Source organism: Parambassis ranga, chromosome 4 (assembly GCF_900634625.1).
Source record: "Parambassis ranga chromosome 4, fParRan2.1, whole genome shotgun sequence".
In the NCBI taxonomy this organism is placed as follows: domain Eukaryota; kingdom Metazoa; phylum Chordata; class Actinopteri; family Ambassidae; genus Parambassis; species Parambassis ranga.
This window is the reverse complement of record NC_041025.1, coordinates 8,429,659-8,445,880: the sequence shown is the minus strand read 5'-3', so window position 1 is coordinate 8,445,880 and position 16,222 is coordinate 8,429,659. Positions and strand designations below refer to the sequence as shown.

At 40.0% G+C, this 16,222-nt stretch overlaps 2 protein-coding genes across 3 annotated transcripts; one reads left to right on the top strand and one right to left on the bottom strand.

Moving 5' to 3' along the window:
- Positions 1-647: 647 nt before the first annotated feature.
- Positions 648-7,765, bottom strand: LOC114435051 (MAU2 chromatid cohesion factor homolog). Its single transcript, XM_028404568.1, has 18 exons — positions 7,510-7,765; positions 7,119-7,202; positions 6,840-6,935; positions 6,530-6,624; positions 5,872-5,899; positions 5,523-5,678; positions 5,292-5,438; positions 4,970-5,060; positions 4,750-4,853; positions 4,505-4,582; positions 4,214-4,279; positions 4,007-4,090; positions 3,516-3,565; positions 3,334-3,411; positions 3,138-3,249; positions 2,297-2,387; positions 2,079-2,206; positions 648-1,933 (listed from the first exon to the last, which is right to left on the bottom strand). The coding sequence occupies exons 1-18, from the start codon at positions 7,741-7,743 to the stop codon at positions 1,859-1,861; spliced, it is 1,797 nt and encodes a 598-aa protein (XP_028260369.1). The 5' UTR covers positions 7,744-7,765; the 3' UTR covers positions 648-1,858.
- Positions 7,766-8,519: 754 nt separating this feature from the next.
- Positions 8,520-13,349, top strand: LOC114435086 (mitochondrial coenzyme A transporter SLC25A42-like). 2 transcript variants are annotated; one of them, XM_028404625.1, is made up of 8 exons: positions 8,520-8,830; positions 9,200-9,342; positions 10,213-10,324; positions 10,491-10,516; positions 10,856-11,022; positions 11,762-11,878; positions 11,971-12,122; positions 12,218-13,349. In XM_028404625.1, the coding sequence occupies exons 2-8, from the start codon at positions 9,223-9,225 to the stop codon at positions 12,541-12,543; spliced, it is 1,020 nt and encodes a 339-aa protein (XP_028260426.1). In that variant the 5' UTR covers positions 8,520-8,830; positions 9,200-9,222; the 3' UTR covers positions 12,544-13,349. The 2 variants fall into 2 exon arrangements, with proteins under 2 accessions (XP_028260426.1, XP_028260427.1); XM_028404626.1 differs by lacking the exon at positions 8,520-8,830 and having other exon boundaries at positions 9,090-9,342.
- Positions 13,350-16,222: the final 2,873 nt, after the last annotated feature.

Genomic DNA, 16,222 nt, shown 5'->3' with positions numbered 1-16,222 from the left:
GTAGTATGAAAAAGTTTATCCCTATTCTATCTGCTCTATGGAGTCAGCGCAGGCACCGAACAGGTCAGGAGAGTAAACAACCTTCTTGCCATGTTCCCTCTTTCTCTTTGAGCAGGAAGGGATGCAGGTCTTTGCCTTTAGGGCAGCTACTGGATCCTAGTATACAGCAGGTCCAAACCATGCTTTGAATTTGTGTTGTATGAACCCAAGAGGACACATAAAGGGATTAGAGTAGGCTTAAGTTTACTGGTCCACACAGGCCTCAAATAGCTTGTTAAACTCACAACTTGAGTGCTGCAAATTAAGCTTCCTACCTTCTACTCCCACCATTTTCTTCAACATACACAAGAATGTACCAGAGGGACTTCACCAGAAATGATTTTTAATCCACAACACAACAAGCAAATTTTTCCTCAGCTGCTGCATTCACATCTAAAACTAGTTCATTTTTAAGCTTGACTTTCAGTTTCAGTATTACTCTTTATTCTTTTGAAGAATTCCTCATATCAAGAGATCGTTACTAGAACAAGTGACCCAGTTTAGCAGCTTCATCCACACACAGCAGCACACAAAGTCAACATGTTTAACCGACATATCAAAATCCAGACCCAGACGAGCTACAAAACATGGATACATAAATCAGGAGGTCAAAATTTCATTCATATTTTTATTGGAAAATTGTTGAAAAGAATTAAAAACATAGGCATCGGATAGAATATGGCTAGTACTCAAGCTTAAACTGTGTGCTTACAGAGTGCTTTAAATACCGAGCATTGAGAAATACCTACATGGGATAGCTAAAATAATACATATCACACTTTACTAAATTGACTTTATAAAATGTCACTGTACAATAAAGGTTCAACAAGTGGCAAATCTATACAAACATACTGTGAAGAAACCATTTAGTAGAACTATCAAGACAAATTAAAATATAACAAAATAAAATAAATTCTTTTTTTTTTCAATATCTGAAGGTTATTGAAAGCTCCGAAAGTCTAAATATGATCTGTAAAAATTAATTCATCAACAGGATTTATATATTATGGAACTTGGAAAAATACATCAGTTAAATGTGTGTGTGTTTAAAGGGTGTGTGGCAAACCTGGCAGCCACCAAATAACAGAAGGTACAGAAGTTATTGAAAGACTGAACATTTCTAGTTGACCGATCCAACAGAACACTCTTCTGCACTGTAACCAAAACAATGTACACTGCCAATTTATAGTGAAAACTACTATTCAGTGAAAATAAATTATAATGTCTCTATTATTTCCTATTATGGATTTTGTGCAAAAAAAAAAGAAATCTACCAAGAATTTATTGTTAGCGACCCATGTCAAAAACTATTATACAGGGAGTCCACATCAGTAACTTCCATGCGTGGAAAAAAAACATCCATACAAAAAAGGCAAGATGTAAAATATTTACCAACAGTTACAAAAATAGCAACATGAATAAATTAATTTTCATCTACATTTCTTTACTGCCCTCCTCCCATCATCAAAACCCAGAGTTTTTCCAAGAAATGGAAAAGAATCCTGGCAAAAGCAGAGAAGGGTTCTCTATATCTGAGGCAAAGAAGCCCTTTTATACATTGCCATGTGTCTTTCATTAAGCCTCCATGCCGTCAGATAGCAAAAAAAAAATACATGTACAACAGCAGTTGTAATTCTTTTTAAAAATGCAATAGACAATCAGGAAGAAATCTTAAGAGGCTAATAAACTGAAGACCCAAACTGTTACCTGTTAAAATCCTTTTGAAGCTACAGTGGTCTGGATAGCGGGTTTTGTTAGGCATTAATTTGCTGCTTGTGATAATTTACCAATTACAGTCAAATGCCAAACGGGAAGTTTCTCATAGCAAGCTTGCAAGGCTGGTGGTTGGACCATTCTGGGCTTGGATCTGGACAGGAGGCGGGCCATCAGTCCACTGAAACAGAAGAAGATACACTGTAATCACATTGCTCCAAAACAAACTCACAGAAAACAAACATTGAGAGAAAACATGCTAATCCAATACAGCACATAATGAAAAGTAACCAAATGTAAATTTGCAATTAAGTTGTTTCACATACACTGATTAGGTTGTGCTCAGGGAGGCTGCAGGCTGCAATGTGGTCCTGCAGCAACTGCTGGGAGAAGTTCTGATGCATCTGGGCCGCTTCATGGGCATCCATAGTGTTTCCAAGGGCCTTGTTCAGGTCTGCAAGCACAAGACAGCTTATATGTCTTCTAAAATCAAGATGGTATCTCTAAGCTGTGCTTGGGTGTGGAATAAAAAGTCATTATGTACCTTTTAACAGTGCTGAAGACCAGAGCTGAACAGACATATCAGGAATCTTGCTAGCCAGCTGCATGGCAGGCACAACCATGTTGTTACTTTCCTAAAGAACAAAGTGTTTAAAAAGTGAGAAATAAAAAAGGTTTAAATATGCTGCTTTCCAGGCAGACCTGTAAATACATCAAGGGTAAATCCTATTAATTCATTTATACACACAAATGGACACATCAGAGTACCAGAGTTTAAGATTGTCGCTGCATTTAGTTAGAAAAGAACTAGCAATGGTTGTGTGCAATAGATGTAATATTATTAAATATGAAGTTGATTTCTGAACACTGATTTCATTTGATCTTGAATAACACTAAAGATATGAGGAAAGGGAAGGCAATGCAATGTTTCTTCTTCTGCACATTACATGTGTGCTTTACACTTTATTTGCTTTGCAAAATTAGTGTTGTTGGGAGTTCTCAGCAAATGAGGTGAATAAACTAAAGCTGTCAGTGTTAGTTTGTTTTGCCTCAGCCTGAACTAACAAGCAGCATTTCTACATCAATAAAGGAGTTACTCATTAACTATTGTGTAATGTCAATGCACATAACACAATGAAAAGGTGACAATAGGGTTTAGAAATCTAGATATTCAGAGTTAGTTTTATAAATTACTCCAATTGTGCATTGCACATCCACACAGTTAGAGAAGACTGGATAATGAAGTTTGTTTTTTTTTTCAATTAAAAAAGATGAGACATAATGTTATTTTTTTGTGACTGTCTATGGTCCAGTGGCTTATAGTGAAATTTAAGACAGCTTTAGTGCAAACACGAGCACCCAATTAGCTAATTAGTGGATCTTACTCTGTGGTTTCCCAGTACATAGAAAATGTGGCCGAGCAGAACCAGGGAGCAGGCCGTCAGTCTGTTCAGATCCTCAGCATTAGACATCTTCAGGGTTTCCCTTAGGAAACGTCTGCAGGGCAAAAAAGTATAATTATGTACAGCACAGAGAAGGGTTTGTGTGTGTGCATGAAACACAATTTAGAATTTGCCATACTTTGCCTCATTGTAGCGTCCTTGAAAGAAGGACAGGAGTCCCCTGATGTAGAAGGCTGCAGCGCGGAGGCAGTGGGAGCTGAGTCAAGAGCAAAGGTTGTATACTTAACAATTAGTATGAAGTTCTTTATAGTAATGAACCATCTTGAGTTATAAATACAAAACTTCAAAACTGCCTCTTACCTTACTGGAAAATTATGATCTGGGTTTATTCTCTCAAGGAGGCTGTACAGCTGAAAGGAAACGACACAAAATGTCAAATCAGAGGGAGTCCTCTTACTTTATATATTTAGTAGTTTTTATCATTTCCTTTATTTCCAAATGATTTTTCTAGTAAAGGAAAACCTACTTTAAAATATCACAATTCCATTGGTCAAATGTTAAGTGAGACTTTTGAAACACGAATATCTCAGTGCCCTCTGCTGGACACACCATGTAAGGACAACATAATCTTAAACAATATACAGTGTATACACTGTATTTGACATCTTTACGGCAATTTCTCATTTGGTGCTATTTACTAGTACTAATATCTCTGTCATTTGCTGTTAGCTGCATCCACACTCAGCTGAAGAAAACCACAACCATGAGAAATGCATACTAATCACACACTAATCACTTGTTTTGCAGGTGGTTACATTGCATTTAAAGACGGGACCCATTACTGTACTGACCTCCTGGTGTCGGTTTCCTTCCCTTATGTAGACACTGGCCAAGTTGGTTACGATGTATGTCCACAGTTCCTGGTGTGTGGTTAGCTGGAACACACAGTAATATGGACATGTTTGAGATGAGAGGGGAAAAAAAGAGCAGCTACAGCAGTGGGAGAGGGAAGACGAGAACAGTCACAGTATCTCAGGAGAGGAAGGAAAAATACTTACCCGCAAGGCTGTGGTAAACTGTGCCTCTGCATTATCCATACAGTTCACTGAGATACAGTACAGACCCTAAGGTATGAGGAGGACAGGAGAAAAAGAGATTATTTACACCATTCATAAGACATGGGAACATTATAACCAAACACAGCTAATGTCACATATTCACATATTCTACAGTTATTTGTATGTGGGACCTGTCTGTATTTTTTGTCTTGGACAGTAATGGGAACTACAGTCACTTTCTCACAAACCCACAGGTAGATTATAACGAGAGCTTTAGTTGAAAGTACTCACCAATAGTGTGTGAAGCTGAGCAGCGTGGTTGGTGAATAACCTGGGAGACTGTTGGCACAGCTGACATACCTGTGAGATCTGGTTAGACAGGACAAAGTTATATAGTTAAAAGCATGCCTACTAAGTTTTGTAAAAATGGAACACAATTTTCAAAGGGACTGTTCTTGGATAGACTGTATCTTTGCCATGACAGCACAGAGTAGGTCAAAAAATAAACATACAAAAAACAATAGCTAACAGTGTACCTCTTGTAATGCAGTGGCCTTGTGGCCTGTGACGAGTCGGCACATGATGATGTGCTCCAGTAGAATGACTTGAAAAGTAGAGAGGATGGGGCTGCAGTCCAACACTGTAACAGGAAAGATAACAATGATGCAACATGGTGCAACGCATGCTATTTTTACAGCAACAGTCAAGTCATATGTTCAAATCAATGTTCCAAATGTCATGATGTGTTTTACTCACTTTTTAGTTTCTCTAGCTGCATAAGAGCCTTGTCTGTGTACTTCTGGGCTTTCTCCAGATAGCCTGCTTGCATGGAGTGCATGACTGTTACCTGAAAAATGGGACAAAGAGAGTTTGCTCTCTTTACTCTCTTTACTATTTTTGTCTTTTAAATACAAATCCAAAGCCTGAATTATAAACAACCGAACAGACTTTGTACTAAATAACTGAATAACGTTCAGGATATTTGGCTCCTCACTAGGTAAACCAAGCTGTGACAGCTATTCAGCTATCTTTGTTAAAACATTTAAAGGGTTTTAAAGTGAAAGAAATGTGGCATTACCAAATACACAAGGACACACATGTGCTCCTTGGGCAGCCAGTGGAAGAGGTCAGCTGGGTTGCTGGGCAGAATCTCATCATCGTGGAGCGTGGAGATAGTCTGAATACACTGCTGCAGCTGCTTCAGACACGGCTTCACACTCTTTACCTAGAAACACAAACATATCTTACTTCCTTATAACTTTTTACTAACAGACATCTTTTGCTAATCCTTCCAAACTGTGCTCCTTACCTGTCCAGCATCTAGGTAGTGTGTAACCTGTAGTACAAGGAAGAAGACCCTCAGGGACTCCTTCTGGATAGGGTTTCCCTGCCAGTTTTCCACAATAGTTCCGCACAGTGTGAGAAGAGGATGCACCTCCCCAAGTTTCCTCTCCATTAGCAGCAACTACAGGATTACAAGAGATAACCAGAATTACAATTTTGCAGCAGTTTTATTTGACATGGTAATTCTATAATATTACTGTTACATAATGACTAAAGACTGTAATACAGGAAAAGATAAGTATGCTCTGGTGTGAAAATATCCAACCTTTATATAATGTTTATGTTGTAACAACTGCAACAAAATAAAGACTCACCATTCCTTTACTAAGGAGAAACAATGCCCTAAAAAAGCAAAACAAAAAAAACACGTCAGTTTTTACTTAAAAACCCACACACAGTAAATACAGATTTTAAAGGTGATACCTGGTTTAAGAGACCTAGTGACATGGCTCTGGTGCAAGGGAGTGAAAGGCAGTATAACATGGCTACAATATTATAGTCTTAACTGTTTTTAGTTTTTTTTTAAAGTGCAATGGTTTTAAGTCAATTTCATTTTGCACAGCAGCAACTATATATTCATTACATTAATTGATAAATGGATTATTACTGCAGGGATACCAGAAAAGAAGTTCACAGGCAACTTTTGATTACCTGGTTAGGGTACATTTATCTGGTTTATATGCTTTATTAAAAATGTACTATATACTACCTTAAACTACAAACAAAAAAGTGATTTCACAATGAAGTTTTATTGTTTTTATAATAGGTTTATAAAAAAATCTTCTCTGCTGTGCAAAAGGTTTGACAAACCATGAGCCCAAAGTTGAGCTTGCTACCTAAATTATGTGTCCTGTTACACCCTCACTACTTAAGTTCATGTGTACCCTGGAAACATCTAACGTAATCACATATTTTTAAAGATAACAATTGACATGATTAAATGCAATCCACAGAGGTCAGTGTGCTGTTTACCTGGTATATTCTGAGCCCACCACTCGGGCGTACTCTGCTCCAACCCCTAGAAGATCACATGCTGAGACCAAGTCCTTCTCCAGTGTATGAAGTTGCTGAGAGGGACAGTTAGAAAATTCCAGTTGGCACTTTGAGCTTTGCCATTTAGAAACACAGACAGATTACACCAATTGTAAAATACAATATTATTTCAACTATGAGGAAACAGCTCTCACACATAAGAGTTTTACTGAAGGAACGAATAAGAAAATAAGTCAAATGAAATAATGTCACTCCTTCAAGGACACAGTCATACTAAACTAATACATACCGCCAACTGGAACAACAATCTGCAGTGCCAGTATGGTGTTTGCTGTGAAATCTGGATAGCTTTGCGCAGCAGGGGTTTTGCAGAGTCCACCAAATTCTGAAAATTGATTGAAAGATGGTGGTCAATAATAAATAATATAAATAGATATAAATCACTACAAGAAATGAGAGATTCTATGTGGGAATTTCATTTCACGGTTCATTTAATATACATAAACATACTGTACTTTTACCTCTAGCTTACTCTATAATCAGTTTAACATTATTTAAGCTGATTTACCTGTTGGCAGAACAGTTCTGACAAAATGCTGGCAGCTTCAAATTTGACATCTTCAAATTGAGGAACTTGTTGAGAGATGTACCACTGCAAAACAGAAAACACAAGAGGTTAGCGGCGTCACATCTTTTTCAACCAATAATAATTTCATGCAGTAGCTTATTAAGCTAACATCAGAGAAAATACGAAACGCGCCTGGTTACATGCTTTAACAAAATAACTGATCCTATAAAACGTTAACAAACCACACAGTTAACCGTGTTTACATATTTAACCTCCCCGAATGAAGAGTAATTTAAAGACTTCCGCTGTTCACTGTTTTCGCTGTTTGCGGCCTACACTCGCCCGCCTGTGCACCGCATCCCCGCTCTATCCTAGATCTAGTGTCCCTCACCGCTTTCTCCAGGTGGCTGCGGGCCAGCTCGCTGTTCTTGGTGTGGTGGTAGAGAACCGAGCCGAGCTGAAGGTGTGTCCGGGCCTCTATTCTCTGTGGAGGCTTAAACTGAAACACGGCCTGTAAACAGTGCACACAAAGTCGTATTTTGGGCGGACTGGAGGTTCGGAAATGTTCCGCAAAGCCGAGAAGGGCGAGGTACCAGCGCTCCGGGGCCTCTACGTTTGACGCCATTTTCCCAGACAACAACAAGTTTTTCAGCGCTATGGCCAGACTGGAGGGTTGCCAGGTTCGGTGACGTAAAACCCACATCCAAAGCACCCCAAACCCGACTCTTTCTTGTTTGCTTCTGTAGTAACAGAGAAAACATGTAGTACCAGTAATACAAATGTTCAAACTGTGCAGCGATTTTAATATACTGTATATCAGTAAACAGGAAACTTTAGATTCCTTTAGAATATTGTTTTCATGTCCCTTTTATGTAACATGGAAAGGTTAAAAATGTAAAATACAGCTATAATGAAACTACTGTGTGAAGTAGTATACACTTTTTAAAGAATAGTTTATTATAATTTAGTTACCTAGAGGGTGGATAAGGCAGTAGTATTTCTGGTATTTTTATATTATATTTATTTATTTTATTTTGAATTTTGAAGATTTTCACATAGCCACATAGCCTAAAATGCCATCCCAGTATCTAAAATGGGATGACCGTAGACTGAAAGTCTTTGGGTTTTAGTGCTGGTCAGGTAGCCAGCAATGTTTTCTTAAATGACATTGTATTAATCATTTTTCGAATTGATTATAATAAAAGATGTACTATATGTCTACAGTACTTATGAAAGTCTTTGTTATATTTATCTGTAAACAAAGAAAACATGTAAAAACGTAGTCCACGTTGATCCAACAACAACCTGGCAACCCAATGTTGTAAATAATCTCGCGAGATTTTCTAACAGCAGATTGATTGGTCTTGGGGATTGTAGTCCAAAACAGTGGCATCCTCTGTCCCAGTTTCTTCAAGACATTTTGAAAAGCCCAAATAATCTTGTGCGTGGGAGCAGTGAGCAGCAGCGTGAGGACGTCGCAGGCCTCGTCCATAAATAGACGCCTGTGCTCTTCGGTGCAGCGTGACACTTGTCTTTGACCATCATCTTCAGAAACGTCAACAACGTGAGGGGACGTGCAGACACCTCGCAGCGTGGTGGCTGCAAGTTATAAGAACGAGCCCCTGGACAGTAAACAAGAAATGCGTGCAGGGACCCGCAGAGGGAGAGTGGAGTTTTAACACGTCGAACATTTGTAAAGCCGGGAGCCGAAGGTAACACATGCAGAAATTAATCTCAGTGAACCGTTATGTAATTGATTTTAGCTGCAATAACGAGACACATTGTTTATTTATTGATTGTTTGTATAAGTGTGTCTTGCAGTTTGTTTGAGGTGCGGTCACTTGTCTGTCCCCATCAGTTTTAGACAGTGTGTAATGATTGGTTTGGTCCTGCTGGATGAATAAGAGTGGATTGATCTTGTGTAATGCAATACCCTGTTTACAAGCAGGCTGTTTGTGTAGAACAGGGGCGTGCAGGCAATCACGTATCAGAGAGAGAGGGAGGCACTGCGACACACGGGCTGCTGCTGCTGCTGTGTTAAATGAACAGTCTGTCTAAGTTCTCCGACATTTGTTTTTCAGCAGTCCGGTTTTTATTTCCCTGAATGAGTACCCGGGTGTCTGACAGCCTTAGTAACCTGCGAAGGGCACACATGGCCCATCAGAGCCGCCTGCCAGTGGCCCAGGCCACCGTGCTGACCCTGCCACCGTCCAGCCAGGCCAAGGTGAGCTGTATTCCTCTTTATATGACGCCTGTGTGCAGATGATTCAGTATTTAAGGAACAGTTTGAGTTGTGTTGGGATTGTTTATTTTCAGAGGAGGAAGTTGGAGATCTGGTTGCAGTTCTGCAATTTAAGTGTGATTCATTTATGATAAAATATAGAAAAAAACAGCACATCTGAGCTTGTGTTCTGAGTGTTGTTTTTGTTATTGTGATAGCCAGCGGAGCCTTCCTGGTATTACACATGCACTCGAAGGACATGCCTCTACTGGTACACTGCTGTAAATAGATGGGAGTTGCCAGCTAATCCAAAGCTGGCCTAAAAGAGTGTGGCACTTAATAAGGGAGGCCATGATAGACAGATTGTATTTAAGATATATGTGAGTATATGTAAGTGTTTCGATATCTCTCATCTAAACAGGAAAAATGAAGCTTTTAGAAGCAAAGCAAAGTTTGCTATAAATGCAAATTGCTATGATAGTTTGTTAAATTAAAGAGTAATATGAATGATGGCACTAAATATGAATGTAACTGAAGTCCCAGAATCAGATCTTCCCTCCTCAGGTTAAAAGGTTTGTTTACCATGCCTGGTGTTCATTGGGATCAAGTGCTGCGCTGAATGAGTGTGGCTCAGGCTGGTGTTATCTGTTGTGTTTCTGTCCTTGTGGCACTAACACACATGCAGATTGTTGCACCTCTGTCACAGTTAATCTGCTGACAGATACACGTGGAAGCATTTCTGCTGATAAGCACACGATGTTTGTGAGGAGCACATACACACAGATTAATATCAAACTTATGTCCATGCTCTAAAAATAGCTGGTGTGAAGTGTGAGTAAGTGAATAATGTGACCAAATGTCTTGGACACACAGGATCTGAGGCCCAGATGGACGGCCCTGGACTCCCTGCTTTGCGGTGCGTTCGCTGGAGCCGTGGCCAAAACAGTCATTGCACCTCTGGATCGGACCAAGATCATTTTCCAAGGCAAGAACAGCAAATAAAGACAGAAAATGTCGTTTTACTTTTTTACCTCAGTTTTCACAGACTGTAACTGTTCTGAACAAACTGTTAATCCTCTTAGTGGATGTTTAGCCTACATGTGGGAGTGGTGTTTAACCCTGATGTTCACTGTATGTCTTGTTTTTTTCAGTGTCCTCAAACAGATTCTCAGCTAAGGTGAGTTCATGTGACCCTCTGCCAATAAGTAACCAATAGAGGCTAGATTTACAGTTCCTGTCCACCGTACTAACACTACATATCTTCTCACTTACTGTAGGATTATACTTCAGATTATCATCTGCCAGAATGTCAATATGTTTATAGATTTCTTACTGATAGTTAAATATAGTAAATCGCTCAATAATACTTCTTCTGTTGTGTTGTTGACACACATGCTCATTCTTATCCATTTCCGGTTATGTAATGCTAATATGTTGACCCTGTTAAGATGATTACGGTAGTTGTAGAAAACCTGACACGCCTCTGCCTAACTCAACACACACATCCTGTCTCCAGGAGGCCTTCAGGCTCATCTACTGTACCTACACGAAGGATGGGCTGCTCAGTCTGTGGAGGGGGAACTCTGCCACCATGGTGAGGGTCATGCCCTACGCTGCCATCCAGTTCTGCTCACACGAGCAGTACAAAAAGCTGCTGGGCAGTTACTATGGCTTTCAGAGCAAGTGAGTGAAGAATTTGTTTATTTTTTTGATACATGAGAGCAGTGTGTGTGTGTTCGTGCAAGTTTAAAGTTACGCCTGGTCAAAATTTCCTGTTAAATTATTAACACAACAGTTAGGCTGTTTTGTGCTGACTCAACACACCCACTTAAGAACTTGACGCAATATGTTTTCAACCCTAAATGTAATCATTTACATGTTGGGTATGTGTATGACTGTGTGTCCACTGATAGACCCACTTTATGACACCATGACATGGTTTTGCCCTCATTTTTATATTACATTAGATGAATGTTGAAATCCTGTTTATTTATTTATTTATCTATTTATTTATGCTGTAGTTGTACATACTCTGCAGACACCCATGTCACTACATCCATATATTTTCTGGAAATACCTATAGATTTAACCTAAAATGTAAATGTTCTATATACCTGGGCCATTGTATTGTTTGGAAATATGTTGTGCTGTCTTTTAGACACAAAATCTAATTGTGAGTGGCAGCAGTGAATGCTGGGATATGTTGTGAAAAGAAGGTCACATTATGAGGTTACAAACTGGGGCAGCTCTGTTGTGATGCAGCTTCTAAATTGAGACACAGCATTTAGACATGAGCATTTAGGTCAAAGCACCACAACGCCAAAGGACAGCTTCACACAGCTGCTCGCACACTATACACTATATTTCTTAATTTTTTCCTTTTTCTGTTCCTTACCCTGGATTATTGTTTCGTTTGTTGCAGAGCTCTGCCTCCTTTACCGCGTTTCCTGGCTGGGTCTCTGGCTGGCACAACTGCTGCTATGCTCACCTACCCTTTGGACATGGTGCGAGCAAGGATGGCCGTGACCGCCAGAGAAATGTAAGCACAAATCCAATGTTTAGTTATTATAACAGTTGCTAGTGTTGATATGACAACATACAGTCTTATATGCTATGTGTTTCCTCTAACAGGTACAGTAACATCATGCACGTGTTTGTGCGGATCTCCCAAGAAGAAGGTGTGAAGACACTGTACAGAGGCTTCACTCCCACCATCCTGGGTGTCATCCCATATGCAGGGATCACATTCTTCACTTATGAAACCCTCAAAAAAGTACACACAGGTACTGACATATAAGACTCTCTCAATGTTGGCGTTAGCAAAATATCTGTCAGATCCTAAACATCTTTTTATGTTGTTCATATTTTGACTGTACAGAACATACTAAGCGACCTCAGCCTTACCCGCATGAGCGGTTGGCCTTCGGTGCCTGTGCAGGCCTGATCGGGCAGTCAGCTTCGTACCCTTTGGACATTGTACGTCGGCGGATGCAGACCGCCGGTGTCACTGGCTCACCCTACCGCACTATTTTGGGGACCATGCGTGAGATTATAACACATGAAGGAGTTATACGGGGACTGTACAAGGGCCTAAGTATGAACTGGGTCAAAGGGCCTATTGCTGTGGGGATCAGCTTCACCACGTTCGACATCACGCAGAACTTTCTGCTCAAAATGCATCAGATGGGCTACTTTATCCACTGAGTTATGTGAAGCCACAGAGCGGCATCAAAAAGCACAGGTGAGACAGGCATGAGGGAGGTGCTTGAGTCTGTCATACGGCAATATTATGTGGACTCTCTGCAGCGCCGTCCTGCTGCACAGTGCTGTTCACTTCAGACAGGATGTCTGAGGAGTGGACGGGGATGTACGCACACATGCAGCATTTCAGTAAACTCACAGACAGCGTTCACTGTCGGAGAACGTTAGGACAATCAGAACCTGTTTAATAAAGATACCATCATTGAAGGCAGTGACGTTTGTGATGGATCAAAATGGAGGACTTTGTGTATAAGAAATAATGCTTGCACTTTATTAGACCTGCAATGTATGTTTTATGTAATCCACAGAGAACTTGTTTTAATGCATTAAATTTGGAGAATGTTTATTTTTTGATTGGGGTAAATTGCCCGACAGGATGCAGGGTAGGTTAAACTACAGGGTGATTATGGAGAATGTTTTGTTTTCATTTGGATTGAATATATGATGGAGTGAATAATTGATCATGTCAGCAGGACTGCACAGTTTCACTGTCTATCCAGCACTGAGGTCTTATAACATAAAGTCTAAAAAGAGGACTCTAATCAAATAATAAATCTATTTGTATTAGTAAATGTTGATTTCACCTTTTTAACTGTGCTCACATGCAGATTTTCACATTGCTTTTATTATTTCTTGTGAAATAAGGAAAAGTTCTCAATCATGTACATTTAAGATATCAATAACTATATCAAAGTTTACGGTTGTTTTAAGTATAACAAAACTTGCAATAAAGGTGTCCATCCATAGCACTCAGGCAGCAATGAGTTCTTGTGTCCACATGGGGGGGCCATTTAATAACAAGAGCTAACAGCATCATTTACAGCTTTAAAGAGCTGGATTTAGTTTTATGTTACAACCAATGGTTAGAATAGTTTTGTTTTGGTAACAATATTCAGGATAAACTACTCTCATTTTCATTAACAAAAATTTTATATACATATACATATGATTTTCAATGGAATTAGTGTTTTTATATCAACCTTTGAAGATTTATTCTGGACTTATTTTACAAATTGTGACATTAGTAATAAATTAAAATGTAAATAAATGCAAAAATCCCATATCTTATGTATGATCGTGTAAAATTTAACACATACATTTCATATATTCTCTCTGACCCATGTGTGTGAGGCCACCTGTCCCTTCACTGTCAGTAGATGGCAGCCTGGAGCAGCCTCCCTTCTCTGTGAATCCTGGGCCATTATGGAGGTTATTTAGGCTGTGATCACCTCATGGCCTGAACTTGACCTGCCCTCTGATCACTGAGACACTGTAGCTGTTATTTTAAGTTTTTTTTATTTTAAATGTTTCATTTTAAATGTTAGTGTTTATTTTTTGAATGATGAAAAACACATTTTATTTATTTTACAACAAAATGGATTATAAATGTACATTTAAATTGCAAAACATTGTTACAGCTAATTACATGTTATTAAATTTGTATCAACAATTTGTGTACTGAATTTTTTTCAGCACACACACAAGTTGTGATGTAAGCATTATGTTTAAAGTGCAAGGATTGTAGAAGAATTTATTTATTTTATGCTCCATGTTTGAATAATACATGAGTCACAGAGTAATAATTTACAAACATGAAATAACATATTTTACAATTTCATTCACACACTATACTGTGATCTGTTTATCATGCCTGCTTTAAAAAAAGCCACACACATCAAGATAAATACATCTTTATTTCTAATACATTATGTTATACATAATATTTATTTTATGACCATTATTTCCTCATTGAATGTCATCATAATATACATTTAAAAAGAAACAGGTTGTTCCGCTTTTCCCATCATACACTGTTCCACTGCACCGTTAATGCGCATGAGCTGTGGGTAAATCTGAATTGTGCGTGATTGTGTGTGTGTGTGTGTGTGTGTGCCCAGTTTGTCGCATTGTTGATCCACCACCTGAAAACCGCTTCTTTTTCTTCACCAGTGGCTGAGTGTCATCTCCCGAACTTCCACGTCCAGGCAGCCAGAAGGAGGGATGCTGCCCCGCTTCCATCTGCCTATATGACCTTGACTGTGAATTATGGGATATCCTGCCACCCTACAGTGTGCAGCCACCCAGCCTGGTATTGCAACAGTCGAAACAATGCGACTGGGTGGATAACATGGTCGGAGGGCGGGTGCCTGAGAGAAGCAAGAGGAGGAGGAGGAGGAGGAGGGGAGGAAAGATGCTTCTTGAAGGCGCCGTTGCCATAGGTAACCTGGATCTGTGCCAGCAGAGGGGAGTGAACCATTTGCATGTATTCAAATCTCGCATGAATAATTCACTTTGAAGCCGCTGCTGGAGCACGGGCAGACAATAGCTGCTCGCACATACACACAATCACAAACAAATGAACAGTATAGGGTGAAAATGCAAAAAATACACAGCCTTCCCAACACACACACACACACACACACTGATAGGGTGTGAGAAAGGTGAGGAGGTTATACAGGGAGGCTCCCAGGAATAACGCTCTTTCTCTGAGCTCAGTCAGATTTGGATGTGTTGAGACAGCAGCTGAGGCTGCATGTATTTCAGAGGGCGTTAAAACATTAGATGGATGAGGCCCTCTTTAACCAAAACACAAAGGATGGTGTGTATGGCCGTTTTTGACTTTGAGCTCACACTGTGGATGTCACAGCACAAGGCTTAGCAGGGAATGTACAGTAAAGACATACACACATGTTCATTCACACCCCTCGTGGTGCCGTACAGAAACCACGCTGGCTAGGATCCAGCTGCCATCACTTCGGAGGCCCCGCTCTACGTTAGCTTCCAAAGCACCTGGCTCCAAGGCAGCTTTCATAAATTCACCAGCATTAAAATGCCTTGAGGGATGTTTTATCTAACATAAACGGGCCTGTAAACGTTTCCCCGTAAAGTTCCCTTAAAAAAAGCCAAGAAAGGAGTGAAAAAAACAGCTAATCACGCCGTAGCACCTATAAAACTCAACCAAGAAAAGCTACAGCTCCTCCATCGCATATTTATATCCTATAGGAGCGTCATCCTCTCCCTCTGCCACCCTCAGAGCTCCCTCTCCCCATAGCTCAGTCTTGTTAATTTTATAAGATCCAGCATATTGCCACTTATCGGCTGGCAGCGTTGTAAAAGCTCTGGGGTCAGTGCATTACTGAGCTGCTGGGCTCCACTCTTCCATTAGAGGGAGTGTTCAGGCTGCGTTGGCCTTCACTCAATCAAATACAGGCTCCAAACGGCTGCTCCAAGTGCAGATGAAGGGGCACAAACACACACATGTATGCACACACATACACACATACAAATGGAGACTCCTTCAATCCCTGGTTGTGAAAGTATAGTACGCATAAATCTGAGCACATAAATCTGGGCACCTGCACACACACACACACACACTCTGAGTGTGTGCTCACAGTTTCAAGCCCGGAGGCATTTAACACATTCATTTGCATGGAGTGTTTGCATTTAAAGAGTGTAAATGTATAGGTGCGTGTGCTTGTACCCGCTGCTGACATTTTCACCACTTGGCATTTAAAACAGATTCAACACCAAATGAGTTACAGCTTCCTCCAATCTCTGGATCAGGTGAAACAGATGAGAGGCGCAGCCGGCAGAAATAAGAATCAGGCCGGCTGTGCAG